General features: G+C 41.9%; 1 protein-coding gene and 1 pseudogene across 2 annotated transcripts in view; both read left to right on the top strand.

Moving 5' to 3' along the window:
- Positions 1 to 835: 835 nt before the first annotated feature.
- On the top strand, positions 836 to 10281 carry LOC309692046 (E3 ubiquitin-protein ligase TRIM39-like; annotated as a pseudogene). Its single transcript, XR_014280773.1, has 2 exons — positions 836 to 895; positions 3930 to 10281. The product of XR_014280773.1 is annotated as an E3 ubiquitin-protein ligase TRIM39-like (transcript).
- A 2407-nt stretch (positions 10282 to 12688) lies between these two features.
- cpm (carboxypeptidase M) overlaps positions 12689 to 18442 on the top strand; it is a 28923-nt gene continuing 23169 nt past the window's right edge. Inside the window, exons 1-2 of the mRNA XM_082509557.1 lie at positions 12689 to 12918; positions 14098 to 14277. Coding sequence (XP_082365683.1) covers positions 14112 to 14277 — 166 coding nt within the window. The 5' untranslated portion in view covers positions 12689 to 12918; positions 14098 to 14111. The remainder of the gene's footprint in view (positions 12919 to 14097; positions 14278 to 18442) is intronic.

Genomic DNA, 18442 nt, shown 5'->3' with positions numbered 1-18442 from the left:
ATACTCGGTGTATAAATGCTCAATCAACAATTACTTTATTACATACAATTCAACACTTTTGAGCACAAACCATCTGGATGGAGAGGGTCACAGCAAATCTCAAAATGGTGGAGGGTTACTCAAACTCTTATAGCCTCTGATGGCCCCCACCTAGTCGTAAAATCCTAACATTCACATGTTTTCTAACTCCTGGCTGAGCCTGACTTATGGCCTCGGCTCCCTGTTTTACTGCTTGCAGAAAACAGGTGGGGGTGAAACTCCTGTGGAATGTGGTCCGTCTCCTCCGTTATCAGACAACAAGGCCCTCTGCACACAATATCCTCTTCTTAACTCAGCAGTATGAAATGTCATGAAACAGTGTCATTCATTCACAGTAAATCAACAGTATAGGATAATATAAACCTATCTAAGAAATCTAATGATTTTCACATTTTTCTTAATTCAGAAGTATAATGCAAACTAAAACTACATACTGATCATACTCTCCATAATAGATATGATGTGGCTTACAGCAGTATAATGATTCACTCATTTCGATTACAGGCATAGGATAACATATGATAGAATAATAATCTCACACATGCTACAACACGTTTATACAGTCAGTGTTACCGTGGTTTGATATTGCTTTCAAGCATGAATAGCCTGTTTAAAGTCAAGACAGACAATTAGTGCCTCTCAGTGTACTTTGTCCCAGCTTGCATCTTACATAGATTTACGGATGTGCTCTTACGCAAACAAGCTCAGGTGAGCAAAAGAATTTATTGGTTGCTCGCAGTCATGGGTGTGTGCACGCTTGCCTGAAAAGGTTTCAGTGTATTTCCATAACAAGGAAGAGTAACATTAAATAAATTCATTCTTCCAGCGGCACAGCAGAGGACTCTTAGACACACAGGTTAGTACAATTTCAGTTACCTTAAAATGGCAGCAGATTATGAGATGAAATAATCAATTATCATAATCAATGATTATTGTAACTGCTTCAGATATTCAGATGCAGTTTTTGTGTTGATTTTACATAATTATAGTAAAGCTCATATATTTTTGCCTTTTATGTTTATTGCTTTTAAATTTGTCAGAAGTGTGGCACTATTTAACTGGCAGTGTGTCTATTTTAACACTAGCACACAGGAACGAGTTCTGTAATGTGTGACTGGTTAATCAGCGCACTTCTTTTCTACATTTGCATGTTATTTTTATCTAACAGTAATATTCCAGTGAGATCAGGGTTCAACATCTAAGTACACTTTGGCATGCAGACAGGAGCAGGCAGTTTTTAAACCTTCCAGTGAGTAGATGATCTACTCTAACTCCTGAGCTCATTTTTTGTCAAGCCAAACATGGGTACAATCAGAGATGGGCAGTAACACTTGTAATCAGATTACTTTTATCAAGTAATGAGTAAAGTAAGGGATTACTATTGCAAAAAGTAATTAGATTACCCTTACTTTCCCGCAAGCATGCTGCATTACTGCGTTACTACACTGTGATTTGGTTTGTGAGTGTCTCATGACAATGACATAAGCAAGTGCGACGTTCATGGTAACAGACATGGGCAGAGCAACAATGGATAATATATAGAGGGCAGGAGAGAGTACGACCGTGCAGCATTTAAAGCATGGAAGTACTGACCTTAGTTTGAGTTTGATTCTGTAAAAAGTGACAAAAACATTAGCATCCGCTGCACACTGTGTGAGAAGTAAACTTCTTTTTACAGCGTAAAAAAAACCCTAATCTACAGAGCAAGTATCTAGCACGCTGCCACGGGAATGTGAAATTCACAGAGAAACCCCTGGATCTCCCCACTGACATGACCGCTGCAGCACTGGGCAAAGCTCCGGCTGTTCCACTTCTACTAAAAACATGTTGAAATATGCAGAAAATTGGTTTAAATATTAAACAATTTCTTCATGTCAGAGAGGTGTTGCATACAGGGAGTGCAGAATTATTAGGCAAGTTGTATTTTTGAGGAATAATTTTATTATTGAACAACAACCATGTTCTCAATGAACCCAAAAAACTCATTAATATCAAAGCTGAATGTTTTTGGAAGTAGTTTTTAGTTTGTTTTTAGTTTGAGCTATTTTAGGGGGATATCTGTGTGTGCAGGTGACTATTACTGTGCATAATTATTAGGCAACTTAACAAAAAACAAATATATACCCATTTCAATTATTTATTTTTACCAGTGAAACCAATATAACATCTCCACATTCACAAATATACATTTCTGACATTCAAAAACAAAACAAAAACAAATCAGCGACCAATATAGCCACCTTTCTTTGCAAGGACACTCAAAAGCCTGCCATCCATGGATTCTGTCAGTGTTTTGATCTGTTCACCATCAACATTGCGTGCAGCAGCAACCACAGCCTCCCAGACACTGTTCAGAGAGGTGTACTGTTTTCCCTCCTTGTAAATCTCACATTTGATGATGGACCACAGGTTCTTAATGGGGTTCAGATCAGGTGAACAAGGTGGCCATGTCATTAGTTTTTCTTCTTTTATACCCTTTCTTGCCAGCCACGCTGTGGAGTACTTGGACGCGTGTGATGGAGCATTGTCCTGCATGAAAATCATGTTTTTCTTGAAGGATGCAGACTTCTTCCTGTACCACTGCTTGAAGAAGGTGTCTTCCAGAAACTGGCAGTAGGACTGGGAGTTGAGCTTGACTCCATCCTCAACCCGAAAAGGCCCCACAAGCTCATCTTTGATGATACCAGCCCAAACCAGTACTCCACCTCCACCTTGCTGGCGTCTGAGTCGGACTGGAGCTCTCTGCCCTTTACCAATCCAGCCACGGGCCCATCCATCTGGCCCATCAAGACTCACTCTCATTTCATCAGTCCATAAAACCTTAGAAAAACCAGTCTTGAGATATTTCTTGGCCCTTACCTTGGCCATGTCTCTGAGTATTGCACACCTTGTGCTTTTGGGCACTCCAGTGATGTTGCAGCTCTGAAATATGGCCAAACTGGTGGCAAGTGGCATCTTGGCAGCTGCACGCTTGACTTTTCTCAGTTCATGGGCAGTTATTTTGCGCCTTGGTTTTTCCACACGCTTCTTGCGACCCTGTTGACTATTTTGAATGAAACGCTTGATTGTTCGATGATCACGCTGCAGAAGCTTTGCAATCCCTCTGCAAGATATCTCACTATTTTTGACTTTTCTGAGCCTGTCAAGTCCTTCTTTTGACCCATTTTGCCAAAGGAAAGGACGTTGCCTAATAATTATGCACACCTGATATAGGGTGTTGATGTCATTAGACCACACCCCTTCTCATTACAGAGATGCACATCACCTAATATGCTTAATTGGTAGTAGGCTTTCGAGCCTATAAAGCTTGGAGTAAGACAACATGCATGAAGAGGATGATGTGGACAAAATACTCATTTGCCTAATAATTCTGCACTCCCTGTATTGTTTAATTTTTGCTTGATGCAATGTGCATAAAGTTAAAAGATTAAAACAAATAATACAAGTTTTAAAGAGACTTTATCATTTGATTACATTTTACATGATCAATTGTGCATAAAAAATGGAATTGGGCTGAAAGGTCCATTGCTTTATTACCTATTCAGGTTGTATATCATGTTTTTAATAACTAAGTAACTAATTACTTTTGAAAATAAGTAATCAGTAAAGTGACGTGATTACTATTTTGGAGAAGTAATTATTTACTAATTACTTTTTTCATGTAACTTGACCAACAGTGGGTACAATAGCTATCTTCATGTATTATATGCTTTTTATTGCCAATGTTTTACTTCACTTCACACAAAAAAATAATAATTTTAGGCATGCAGAAAATTTCTGAAACCTACAATTTCACACACACAGTGTTATTGAACATATTTAAAATATATGAGTTTTTTTATGTTTTTAAGAAAAGTTTTGGCTCCATTCATTCTCTCTTTTGGCTGCAGATCATCAACATGACGGCTGCCAGCTATCTTCTGACTGAAGAGCAGCTTTTGTGCTGCATCTGTCTGGACGTGTTCAGGGATCCCGTCACACTCCCATGTGGACACAACTTCTGCAAAGACTGCATCACGGAACATTTAAATTTTAATTCCCAGCGCAAGTGTCCCATGTGCAAAGAGCAGGTGGATAGGAAATATAAGCTTGGTGTGAATATTTTCATATCTGAGATGGCTGTTCAGTTTAGAAAAATTGTTGGAAAGAAAGCTGATGATAGCTCAGAACAACACAATGCCATACAAGAAAAAGGTTCTTATGATGCTCCTGCTGCACCTAAACGGACATCGCTGAAGTCCTGCCTGTTCATAATTCTTAGCTTAACCTTTCTTACACTCTTCTTTGTAGCTAATCTACATTTTCATCAAACAGTGTCCATCTTAAAAACTCACAAGCTGTTTAATTCTGTGGAGAAAGAAGAAGACAGGATGTGTGCTGAGCATGGCAAACCTTTGGACTTCTATTGCAAGAATGAACAAATGATCATATGTCAGTCATGTGTGGACGCAGATCACAGATTTCACCGGGTAGTTCCCCTGAAAGAGGAATATGAAGCAAAAAAAACACAACTTGGGATAACAGAGGCTAAAATTCTCCACATGATCCAAGAGAGACAAAGAAAAGTCCACGAGCTCAAACAATCTTTAAAGCTCAGCACAGAAGCTGCAGACAGAGAGACAGCAAATGGTGTTCGGGTCTTCTCGGCTCTGATTAAGTCTCTGGAAAGAGCTCAGGCAGAGCTAATCGAGATGACTGAAGAGAACCAGAAAAGGACAGAGAAACAGACCAAAGTTTATATCACAGAGCTGGAGCAGGAGGCCTTTGAGCTGACAAGGAGACGTGATGAGATGGAGGAACTCTCACGCTCTAAAGACCGTCTTCGTTTCCTCCAGAGCTTCCCGTCCCTGAATGCTGCTCCACCCACCAAAGACTGGTGGTGGGTGGAGCACCAGCAATATACGAGAGAATCACAAGGACAGCTTTGGTGAAAGCTGTGGATGAGCTGACAGAGACCATCAAAAATGAGGTGAAGATGATACGGGACGCTCAGTTCAACAACATTCGGCAGAATGCGGTGGATGTTACTTTGGATCCCAATACGGCACATCCTGCTCTCATCCTGTCCAATGATGGGAAGCAAGTTCATTGTGATTATGAATGGAAGGAACTGCCAGACAGCTCAAAAAGATTTGAACCTGCAATTTCTGTTTTAGGGACACGAGGCTTCTCCTGTGGAAGACTTTACTATGACGTCCAGGTTAAAGGAAAGACTGGGTGGACGTTAGGAGTGGCCAAAGGGTCGGTCAATAGGAAGGGAGAAATTAAACTTAACCCAGAGAACGGCTACTGGGCTATATGTCTGAGGGACAGAAATGAGTACTTTGCACTTGCTGCCGATCCTGTCCCTCTCTCTGTGAATGATCACCCAGAGAAGGTGAGAGTTTTTGTGGATTATGAGGAGGGTTTGGTTTCCTTTTATGATGTAAATGCTGCAGTTCTTCTTCACTCATATACTGGCCAAACCTTCACAGAGAAACTTTATCCATTTTTCAGTCCTGGTAGTAGTGACAGTGGCACAAACACTGCCCCCCTAATCATCACTCCTGTCAAACAGCAAAGATCGGACTAATTTTTTATTTTTTTTAACTATTTGGTTGTTTGGATGTAATTTTGTTTTAGTTGGTGGTTCTTGAGGGTATACTCTTGGTTTTAGGTTTAAAGGAGGCTCACTAACATCAATGTTTCACTTAGAAAAGCTGACATTTAGAAAGAAATTATTTCAAAGGAATTTTTTATTCAGGTAAATGTATTTATTTTCGGTTTATTTTAGAAAGGAGTATAGGAGTAGGAGTATTTTGGAAGAAATTAAAACTGTATAATTAAACTTTAATGAGCATCTTAACGCCCCCTGTTTACATTGAAATTAAACTTTATTATTATGGATTTGTGCTATATTGTAAATATCATACCATAAAATAACATGTACACGAAATACACTAAAATTTCTTATTATTTAATATTGCTTAATTTTGTAGCTGGTCAGGGCTGTTTGGGATTTTGACAGCTATGTTCTGTTGTTCCAGGTTTGCAGCATTATGTTGTCATGGTTACAGGTGACGCTCTTTTTTTGTTGTTATGCTAGAGCTGCGCCAAGTGGTTGTGTTAGTGTTAGTCTGTTGAATGCTAAACGGCTGTGCTCCCTGGCTAACACTGCGGGATGCCAGACTGGACATTACCTCTGTCTCCTCCTTGTCTGAGCTCGCCACATTGGTGTCAGAAATGGGATAGTTCACCCTCGCCAGAATGGAGAGAGATATTCAGAGGCTGGAGCAAGCCGTCGAGGAGCAGCGGCCCGCTGCAACAAACGCTAGGACAATGCTTCGTGGGCTGCCTCTGGCGACCAATAGGCCAAGCCCCCGACAGCAAGCAGTGATGCCTACAACGCCAGCTAAGGTACCGAAATACAATGGGCTAACTCCGCTAGAGCCCTACCTCTCACAAGTATGGCTAGCTGCGAGGCATAGTGGCTGGAGCGACGAAGAGGCTGCTACACACCTAGCGCTAGCGTTGGAAGGAGATGCACTGCAGGTACTCCTTGACCTAGCCCGGCAGATCAGCATGAGCTCCAGGCCCTCACCATGGCACTCGAGAGGTGATTTGGGCAGCGGCACTCCACTGATCAGAGCAGGGAGCAGCTGACCAACTGGAGCCGCTGGACAGGGGAGAGCCTGAGCACCTTTGCAGCTGATGTGTTGCTATATGCTCGTCGTGGCTACCCGGAGTTCCCAGCAGCAGCTTAGCCTGCATGCTTTTCTGCGAGGACTCTTTCCAGAGCGACTGCGCCAACACGTCCGCCTGGCCATGCCTCGAACTCTCTGTGAGGCGCTCCTTGAGGCTGAAAGGGCTGAGCTGGTGCTCGCCTCGTGACCTAACCAGCAGGTGACCCCCCCAAACTACCCCCCAAATCAGAGCCACAGACTGCGGCAGGGAGGGATAGGCTGCGGAGATATTCCAGCTGCAGCCCTCGGTGCCCCAGAGGCATCCCCGTTGATCGACCGGCCGCTGCTACCGGTGCGATGAGCCTGGCCACCTGGCGCGTGACTGCCTGGCGCCCACCCCGAAGACCAGAACTACGTGGCCTCAGGGAAACGAGAGGGGGAGCGGTGTAGCGAGGGGACCACTGCTCCAGCTTCCTGCCCCCCTCCAAGAACGATGCACGGTGGTGGGCCTAGTTGGCCACATCAAAGGACTCTACCTGAGCTGCTGTGTTGAGGATCAGCCCTGCCGGGCCCTGGTGGATGCAGGGTCTACCATTTCCCTAATACGACCTGGGGTGCTCCCTGGGACGTCCGGGCCGCTTGTGATGGGTTGGTCACCCACTGACACCCAGCTGATGACAGTGACGGGGGAGAGGACTGACATGCAGGGGAAGAAACGTTGCGGATCCGAGTGAAGGATGTGGAGGTGGTGCATGACTTCTGGCTTGCTGACATCCAAGACCAGTGCATCATCGGCCTTGATCTGCTGACCTGCTGGGGGGCCTGCATTGACACCGCGAAGCTGGCGATCACTCTTGGTACAGAGACTCTGGCCCTCCAGTGCAGTCAAAAGCAGGGAACAGAGGGAACCAGAGACAGACAAGCCGGGCTTCAGGCAGCTGCCACTCAACAGACTTCGGACGCCGGTGGCTCTGGACCATCTCTACTCACCTCAGCCCCAGTCTCTAGGCCCGACAAACCTCCTTCGACCAAGACAACCCAAGCTGTTGATGACCTGTGGCCGCGCCAGCGGTTGAGGTGCCTCCTGGACAAGAATGTGGACATCATTGCCGCTAGTGACAGAGACTTCAGGCAGATGCGGCTGGTTCAGCACACCATCGACACCGGCTCTGCTCAACCCATCTGTCTGCGCCCACACCAACTGCCCTTCTTGAAATGACTGGGGGAGTGGGCCCAGGAGGCACTGGGCGTGGCTACTGATCGGGCCACAACAAGCGGAGAGGGATGGCTCTCGTTGACCATGCAGCAGCTGAAGCGGGAGCAGGAGGCTGATGCGAGGTTGGTTTAAGTGGGGGCCTGGCTGGAGGCGGCACGACGCCCAGGCTAGACATGGGTATCAGGACAGGGGCCCAAAGTGAAGGCCTACTACTCCCAGTACAATAATCTGGAGACCCACGACGGCCTCCTATACCGGAGATGGTGGGCAGCCGGTCAGGGCAAGGGTCTCCTGCAGCTGTTGGTGCCTCGGTCGCTGCGGTCACAGATGTTCGAGCTTGTCCATGGCTTAGGGGGCCCGGCCACTATGGGAATGCCAAAACTCTCCGTCATCTCAGGGGATGGTTCTACTGGCCTTCATGTGCACTGCTGTGACACCTGCACGGCACGAAAGGGCCCCACTTAATGCTCCACTGCCCCCCTGCAGCAGCACCGGGTGGGGTGCTGCTGCTCCCTAACAAAGTGTGTGTATTTATGTGTCAAATACTTGCCATTAATAACCCATGCACAACAAAAATATTAATGACTAAACTTAATATCCACAGAAAATAAACATTTACATCTCTGTAATAATGATAGTGCTCATTATATAATAAGATTTAGGCTTGCGGTGCAATGCAGTCAGTCAAAAAGATGCAAATTAGCAAAAATCTATGATGGGTTTAGTTTTTCCAATTAGAACACGCCAGAAATGATCTGCAATAGACTTAATCGCAACTTCTCCCCAACAAAAGCTGCTCACAGAAATGTAAGCTTTATGACAGAACTAAAGTACCAACATGCATCCATCGAGTGTGAGTACATGTGTGTGAATGACCGATAGAAAAAAGTGCTTGGGAGAATAAGGCAAGTTGAGTACAGCACTTTGAGCTATAACGTGTATGTTAAACATATATATTAAAACAGATGTGTGTATTTCACATGTTGCTTTGCTCTGAGTTCATAGTTGCATGTCTTTGAGTGTTTTAAAAGAGACAGCGATCTTCTTCCAGCCACTGTCAGTTCATACCTCTGATCACAATCCGATCTTTTTTTTTTTTTCCTTTTAGCTGAAGAAAAACAAAATGTATTTTTTCTTCACATCTGACTGGAAGCTCAAGGAACAAACTGAATGGGCTGCTCGTGTCTGAACACTACTTAGATGCTCCTAATAATTAATGTACCGTACAGCATCCCCTCACTACTTTATGTTTTGCCTCCAAGTAGCCAGACTTTCTTGTAATTTTGTAAAGTGTCCTTGAGCAATAGTTCTTCACTCTTCCTGAAGGAGTGGGAAGGAAAAGTTGTCCATTGGACTCTGGCTGCTTTTGCACTCGTTTTCAGTCCAGTTCTTGTATCTGTCCATTCTTAGAAGAATGTTTATGAATCATTCAAGTATAAAAAAAAAACTCCTAGGTTTTTCCATTATCCACTTCATTACTAGCAACCTCTCACAAAAACATATGTTCTTTAGATGGATCTATGAAAAATAGCAACGATTTTTCAGCCATAAATTTTTATTTTTGCACCAACAACTGAGCATGGTTTGCAGCATGTCCTTAAAAAATTGACGGATAAAGTCTCAGCCCTAAAACAATCCCCCTCAAATCTACAGCAGATGATCAGTATATGAAAGTCATGTCCTTTAAAAACAGGAAGAAATCCAGCAAAGACCTGAACCCAAGAGATGCATCTGGACTTTCCATTGATCCAGCTACTGTTCACTGAAGCCTCAACAGATATGGTCTCCCTGGAAGGGTAAGAAGCCATTCTTGAGGAAGGTAAACAGAGAGAAGAGGCTAAGCTATGAAAATTGCACAAGAACTGGACTTCAGTGAATCAGATAGGATGCAGTGCTGTTTGGAATTGGAATTATGAACAAAGAAAAGTACCATCAGATTCTGATCCACCATGCAATATCAAATGGAAACCACCTGATTGGCAACAGCTTCATTTTTCAGCGTAACCTTGGCTGGATTGAAACAACACACAATGGAACACTGTAAGTTATGGATTGGCCTCTCTCAGACCTCAGGATTGTTGAAGAAGTGTGGGATCATCCTAACAGAGGAGAGACCTAAAGGCAGAAACATCCACAGAAGAGTTTTAAATGTCCTTCAAGAAGCCTGGAGAACAATGCCTGAAGATACTTAAAGAAGTTAAAGAAAGTTGCCTCAGAGAGTTCAGACTGCTTAAGAATAAAGGTGAAAGGCAGTCATATCAAAATATACCAAATATCGACTTTTAAGCTCGTTTGAATTGTACAAAGTCAGTTTTTTCCTTATATGTAATGTTTGGGGAATAATTACTTAATGTGTGTGTTTGTTTGTTTTTCCTTTTATGTGAATTCATTTTATATGAGTTAAATTTATGTGAAAGCTTTTCCCTTGATCTTTATCTCTTGATCCTAAAGTAGACCACGAGCCCTGAGATACATACAAAGAGATTGAGGGTGGACACCAGTCATCACTGATGACTAGTGAAAAATATTAGATTTTTTTTTCTACTAAGTTTTAATTGATTCTATGTTTTAAGTCTATAATTTCTCGGTTCTTTTTGAGCTATAATGGAAACAGTTGAACTATAGTTTAGAACTTTAACCAGCAGATGGCGCCAAATTACCACAAAGCAATCTAGCATAACTTCAGGCTCCTGTCTGCTTTTATTATGAAGCCTCTTCCTACCATCACACAGTTATTTCCATTTTTACTGTTGACAGGAATAAAAAATCACTGTGTGACACCACATTAGAGATACTGGAACATCAAAGACATGAATATCAGAGAGTTCAGATTCACATTAATAAAATTCAGTTCAATTTTATTTATAAAGTGCCAAATCACAACCACAGTCACCTCAAGGGACTTTATAATGTAAGGCAGACACTACAATAATACATAGAGAGAGAAACCCAACAATTATATGACCCCCTATTGGTGACAGTGGGAAGGGAAACCTCCCTTTTAACAGGAAGAAACCACCAGCGGAACCAGGCTCAGGAAGGGGCGGCCATCTGCGGCAGCTGGTTTGGTGCGAGTGGATGACGACAGGACAAAGACATGCTCTGCTCCATCGTGCAGAGAAGGACCTACTCATGAACATGATCAGGGTGCATTAGTGTTAAAGGAATTATCAGCTGCCACATCAGGAAAGTCACCATCAGTGCTGAATGGTTAATAGGGTTTAGAGGAACGCACGCTCCCATCCAGATGAGGTCTTTTTCAGAGAATGCCTTGCATATTTCTGCAGGACAATGCTGAACCACATACTGCATCTATTATAGCTCTATGGCTTTAATGAGAGTTGGAGTGCTGAACTTTTTTTTGCAAGACTCACAAAACACAAGACTAGGGATGGATCAATCCAATATACAGTATCTCACAAAACTTGCGACATGGTGTAACTCAGGTAGTGACCTTAGCACGTCGGAGCCGCACGTGAAAGGCGGCTGTTGTGTACGAGACCTGTTGGCGATCTGGAGTTCACACTGAAAGCATCTGGAGCCTCGCTACATGCGGCCAAACCAGGAGTTGTGCCAAGGTGGGCATCCCAAACAAAATTTGTTCCCCCTGCATAGCAAGCATTAGTTGGGCACAGAATGCGGATCCAGTTTAATTTACTCCACCTCCATTACAGACAATTGGACGTGGAAGCAGAGATGTTTTAGTTTTGTGAGAAAGTGAAAAATGATTGTCGTTACCTTACCATTTGAGGGTTACAACAGAAAATTATTTATTGTGGTATCGGACAGTATTATGAAACCGTTTCGTGGTTTGAAAAGAAAAAAAAATTACGCAAAACCAAGGAATACCAATCATGCACAAAAACACATGGACACTGGGTCACCAGACCCAGAACCAAATGGCCTGTCTGCAGTCCAAACCTTTCACCAACTCTTGAGAAGCGTGCATGAGTTGCTGAATGCCTCCCAAAATTTCCACAGCAAAAAAATTTTATGAACATTTAGAACTACAATCTCAGCAGCAATACCAACACCTTTCTCAAGACCCCTTATAAGAAGAGCATGCCCCTATACAACCTCTTTGAAGTCCCTACAATCTCCTCAACATCTTTACAACCCCTTCAACAACTCAATTTGTTTAAGACTCCTACAGCTATTTTAAGGACCCTTTTAACTCTTCCAAGACTCATTCAGCCTCCTCAGCAAAAAGAACAAAGACTCAGAGAAAACATTAATGGGCCTTTACAGCATCATCTCCCACCTAAAATTTCAACCAGATCAAAATACAACTTTTTCTACCTTAAATCACCATCACATTTTCTTAAAATAATAAATTCTTCTTCTTTCTGCTGCTTTCTTTAGGGGTCATCTGCCTCCATCTCACCCTACTGGTAACATACCATTATTGTAGGGTCTTTGCCTTACAATATAAAGCTACTACTGTCACTCCTCAATCTGTCCTCTTCTCTTTCTTATTAGTCTTCTTCCATCTTCTCAGCACAGTCTCTTCACTCCTTACATTTTCTTCTCCATCCTTAATCACTCTAACCTGCTGCACATCCTTTCCAGCTCACTCTGCTGAGCCAATAGATACAATTCCTTTTCTCCTTCTTCAGTGTCCATCCTAACACACAGCTCACTAGAAGCCTTTTTCTTTGCCTGCTCTCTCTTTGCTGGACGCCTACTTCCTCTGTCATTTCCTCTTCATTTGAATGCATTTGGATATGTTTTGCTTCCGTCGCTGTCAACCACACTTTCAGATCTACTCATGTGAGCCTCTTTGAGCAGATTGCATGAATCATCGCTCTGTTTCATTCACAAACCTGCCGACAACCTGCGCCTGCGCCCAACACACATACACGCACACTTCTCCAAGCTCCGCCCCTCCCGCGGAGTGAGACGAAGACCCGATGGTGAATGAGTAACACTCATTGAGAGGAGCGACAGACAGCGGCTATCTGTTCGTCTTTCTGCCGGTGTTGTTCGGAGCCGCGGGGACAGGTAAGACCGTCTCTGCTCACCTGACAGTCCCAGACTTGACCTCAAACGCGTTCCCGCTCTGTGTTACTTCTCCTTTAAACAGCACTTTCACGGTGGTGATGTTTACAACTAACAGTACCTTCAGAATTTGACTAGAATGTATTTTTAAATATATTAATATTTTAAATTGTTTATTTCTTACTTGTTTTGTTGCTATTATTTTCACAAAAATATGTTTTTAATATTTGTTTCTCCTATGTTTATTAGATTAATAAGGACATTTATAAAATGTATAAATTGCAGTTTAACTTCACTGTGTCTCGCTAATCATCCGATAATATGTATTATTATTATTGTTGTTATTATTATTATTAATAATAATAATAATAATAATAATAATAATAATAATAATAATAATAATAATAATAACAATTATTATTGTTGCTCCCTGATATTGTCTTATTAAGTGTTTTATTTGGTAGGTTTCAGTGTTTTGTTGCATTTAAACTCAAACTTAATTCAACCAAAAATCTTTAAATGGCACAACTTAGTCAACAAGAAATATACAGAGTCATCTAATGTAATCCTACAAACTGTCTCCTCACTGGATTAATGCTCTACTGAGATAAAACATTACCAGTGTTTTATATGACTGGTTTAACTAGATGAAGACTTACCTGCTTCTTTCTCTTGAGATTGAGAATTAATACTGAACAGTGATGTGATGCTAACAAAATCCCTTAAAATTCAGGATGTCGGAGTCCTTTATTTTCAAGTCGGAGTCCTTTATTTTCAAGCAAAGCCTTTATAAGTGGGAGGTATGGCTCTCGAGGAACAGGAGGATTATGCAGCAGCAAAGCTGTTTTTTCTTCTGGAAGTACAACATCCAGGAGGAAAAAATTTCAAAAGCTAATTTTTTGGCAAAGTCAAACCGTATTATGATTATATACATGCATTTTTATGTGGAGGTAACCACTGAAATTACAGTTAATTTACAGAAAGCTTAAACTTAACTGCCCAAATAATTGCCCAGAGACATTTAAAGGTGGTGAGACTTGTTTCAAGAAGGACTCTGTGCATGAACATCATTGATTATCTGTTTATGTAGAGTTATAAAAACTTATAAAAATGAGTAGAATGTCAGTGAAGATGTTTAAATTATTTCATTTACTTTAAAAATATTTTTGTTTCCCTCCACAGGTCTTACTGCAGTGATGTTATCACTCCTCTTCCTCCTCCCTCCCTTCTTCCTCTTCACACCCGCCTGGACATTGGAGTTTCGGTATCACAACAACCATGAGATTGAGCAGTACCTCAAGCAGGTCAGCACCTCGAATCCTGACATCACACACCTGTACAGCATCGGCCAGTCTTCAAAAGGTAACCCTGCTCCTGCTGCTTCCTGTCCCACCTGTAATTCTGAGACTTAGTTGGGAGTTGAAATGACAAAAGGTGTGAAATGACAATTTGTGATGATCACAATAACAAGATTTCCTGGGCGGATGTGTTCCTCGTGAAGACTTCCCACACAGCCATGTGTTTAGCTTTTTTTTATTAAAGTCTTTTTGTTTTGATAGCCATTATCAGATACGGTGAAAAAAGAATAAAGGAGGTTATTGTTCCTGCGCCAATGTCTTGGGGCTTTTTTGAGATCAGGAGCTCTTATTTAAGGGATATCCACCCAGCAGCAGCTCAGTGAAAGAATCTAAAAAGGTAATTTTGCCAAATGTGTAAACAGTGTTGAGGTTTGAGGCTGAGGCAGCTGCTGCTATAAGCCGGTGCTGCAGAAATGAAAATGAACCGAATCTGGTTAAAAAGTGAACCGTTTCAGCTTTCTCAGCTCGACTGACAGACCGGGATATTTTATTTCTGCTGCAATAATCTTTTTTGTTCTCTTCATGATTCAGTTTGTCAAGATCAAGAAATGTTTCTAACTTTCTCTATATTTCATTGCATTTGATATACAAAACTGCATACATTAATGTCTTGCATTAATGACTTGCACAACCACACATGGAGTCCTTTTGCACTACTTCCAAACACTTCGCACCTGTCCTCTCCTGTGTGCCTTTTACGGAGCCCCACAAGGGACAATTGGAGAAAAAAAATGAAGATGAAGTTTTGCAAGATCCCGCAAAACTTTTACTCAGGAGCAAGATCCCGGCCGCATCCTTCGAAGGACACGGCCCACGTAGACCGCGAAGGCCTGGTCCTCCGAAGACTGACAAGGCTGGAAGTGCGAGGCTGTGAAATGGGACGGTCTAGCCTTCAGATTTGCGCCACCACCTGTGTCAGTTATCTGCTCCTTGCTATCTAAAATATAACGGGACACTGGAGTAAATTCGCTACCATCTCACACTTCTGTTTAATCAGTTTTCTGTTTGACGTTTATTTAGCTGTGTGAAAACTATAACTTTAATCTCAGCCAAACTGTTTTACTGAGGAACAAATAAAAAACTGAAAAAAGCCAAACAATAACATTTTTAAGTTGCCTAAGTGACTTATATATCATAATCTGAGTAGCGAAAGGTTGCAGGGGTTTTGAAAATGGTGTGCTGGAAGTCCACTGTTCTCGCCGGCTTTAGTAAGCCTTGAACCCCCCAACTAGCTATCGAGCTAGTGGGTAACAGACATCTCAAAAAACATTGGAGCACTTTTGCAAATATGTGATGTCTTGATAAATCAAGCAGATATTTGAAGTTACACACCTACATGGTAAATGGCCTGTATTTATATAGCGCTTTACTAGTCCCTAAGGACCCCAAAGCGCTTTACATATCCAGTCATCCACCCATTCACAAACACATTCACACACATTTTCAAATATCTTGAAAGTTTATTTTGTGACCCAGAAAGAGTAATATTAAAACTACGGAGCTGCCCCCAATTGTTGGTAACTGGAATTGGATGGGCCGCGCTATGAATTCTGGGATAGGTTGGGCCACGAAAGAAATATTCGACCCATCCTTCAAATTCGGGGAAATGAACCGCATTTGGAGGAGACTTTGAATTGGGACAGCCTTCATCGCCTGGCTGTGACGTAATCGGCCTTCAAATGCGGCCTCCGAAGGATGCAGCCTAGGGATTGGGACATAGCTCCTGAGTTACTTTTGCGAGATCTCGCAAAATCTTTTGCAGGATTTCACCAAATTAACTCTGGATCTCGCAAAATTTTTGCAGGATCTCGCAAAAGTTCATCTTAATTTTTTTTCCTCCAATGTCCCTTGCGGGGCTCCGTAGCCTTTTCTTTTGTTTTGTATATATTTCTCCTGTTTATTATTAATTGCTTCTTATCCTCCTGTCTGTGAAACATGCCTCATAAATGAATATCGCTGGCTGGCTTTATATTTCTAAAAGTATGAGCAAAATCAGTCTGTGTGAAGCTGGCCACTGTCTAATCACAGTCATCTGCATTTGAACATTTGAAACTTGAATACTTTAAATCTTCATCTACTAAACTTTCACTTCTGAAACAAATTCTGGTTTTTTTACATTCTGAGATGAGACATTAGGTCATAATGGGACTTCCTACTTTCCAAATATTAGAAGACAACCTTTCACAATCCTGCAACACAACACCCTCTTAACAATTTTCTCTTGTGTGCGTATCATATATTGTGCTGTGCAAGTCTTGGACTTGCTGCTAAAAAGCCAGACTTGCTCTAAAGCACACGGGTCAAACTCCAGTCCTCCAGGGCCGGTGTCCTTAAATTTTAACATGTGTCCCTGCTACAACACCCCTGAATAAAATTAATAGGTCATTAGCAAGTCTATAGATCTTGACTGCATGCTGAGGTGGCAGTTTAGCCATTTGATTTGTGTTACAGCAGCTCATGAGTGAATTAACATGTTGCAACAACAGTACTTTTAGAAGTACAAATTTCCAAACAGTTACATTTACTTACATTTATTTGAGTAGGTAGGGTTACGGGTTGCCACCTCAGCATGCAGTCAAGTTCTATAGAGTCTTGCTAATGACCTACTAATTTTATTCAGGTGATCTGCACATGTGAGTATGTACAGAGGAGGTCAGGAGTAGAGATCCAACAGTGTGAGTCTACAGCCATCTGTACAAAACAATGGACACTCTGTGTGACTCAGTTTGGGGCTTCATTTCAACCAGTGATGTTGATCTTCTCAAATTTAATGAAATTACAAATGCAGTACCACCAGATTTTGATCCAGCTTTCAATACCATCTGGAGAGCATCTGATTGCCAGCACCTTCATTTTTTCAGCAGGAAAATTATCCCAGACCACGATTTGTGCAATTCTTATTGGTTTGGAAAAAGAAAATGACAATTTCATCCATTTAACATTAAATGTCTGACAAAAAGTGAGTAACAATGAATTCCGTTTGAGGCGACTGCAGGAAATACAGTACAGCAGATGTAGATTTAGGTGATCATAAAGCTTTGAAACACAACCTGTTCTTAGACTGATTCCCTTACATGTAGACGCCACAATAGGAATGATGGATAATTGATGAAGCATCGGGCATCCGCCTCTATACCCACCACCAATGACTGACTGACCTGGATCTATCTGTTGGTGGATCGCATGACTGGACAGTAAATAGTTTCTAATTTAATCCCAGACTGCTTAATCTGACACACACACAGAGCTAATCTGAGCTAATCTGGGACACCAGCTGGCCTCCGTCCAGCCCGAGTGTGTTTATGCATTTTTCAGTCTCATCTTGTCTTTGTGCAACGAATCAGTTTTTCCCTCAGGCTGCTGCTCTGATGACTGAGTCACACTTTGCCGTGATTTACGTGAGTGTGTGTTCCTGGCTTGTTGAGACTTGTAGTTTCATTCATTGAATAACCAGTAGTACTGGCAGTACAGTTACAGAAGTGTGTGTGGGTGGGTGTGTGTGCCTGTGAGGAAACTGACTAACTGAGAGTTAAAATTTAAACCTCAAAACTGCAGGCTGCCAAACCAAAGCACAGAGTTCAAAGACACTGAAAGAGCAAAGAGGAATTAAAGCCTTTGATTAAAAATATTAACTTATTTTAGTTTCTTCTAATACAGCAGATAAAGATTATTTATTGACCTTTAGTTTACTGCAAACATTAAAAAAGTTTCACGTAAAACACGTGAAAGATGCATTGATATGATTCTTTCTAACCAGCAGGGGGCGACTCCTCTGGTTTCAAAACAAGAAAAAAACATATATATATTTTGAAACATGAGAAAATGAGCCCGATTCCCACTTCCTCATATCTCATTATGAGCCTCAGTTTCACGGTTTTTAACAAATCACAACCCTCATTTTGTAAATTTTGTCTCCATATAAGGTCAAATGTGTGATAAAGCAGAGTGCTGTTTGGCATGGACACGTGGTGATGGACAAGCTGAACATTTAGTGTTCCTCTCCCTTCAACGTATCTGAAACTGATCTTAAAGTAAAATGGTATTCCAGATGTTTCCAGAAATAAAATGGAAGTGAACAGGGGAATAAATGTGCAGCTGCAGTTTCTCTAGTTCCCATAGACTCTTAAAATGAACAACTTTACAGCAGAAATAATCAAGCTTATAGCCTG

The sequence above is a fragment of the Aulonocara stuartgranti genome (assembly GCF_965226115.1).
Source record: "Aulonocara stuartgranti genome assembly, chromosome: 17".
Taxonomy (NCBI): domain Eukaryota; kingdom Metazoa; phylum Chordata; class Actinopteri; order Cichliformes; family Cichlidae; genus Aulonocara; species Aulonocara stuartgranti.
Note: the sequence above shows the minus strand (reverse complement) of the source record. Positions and strands in the feature narration are given on the sequence as shown.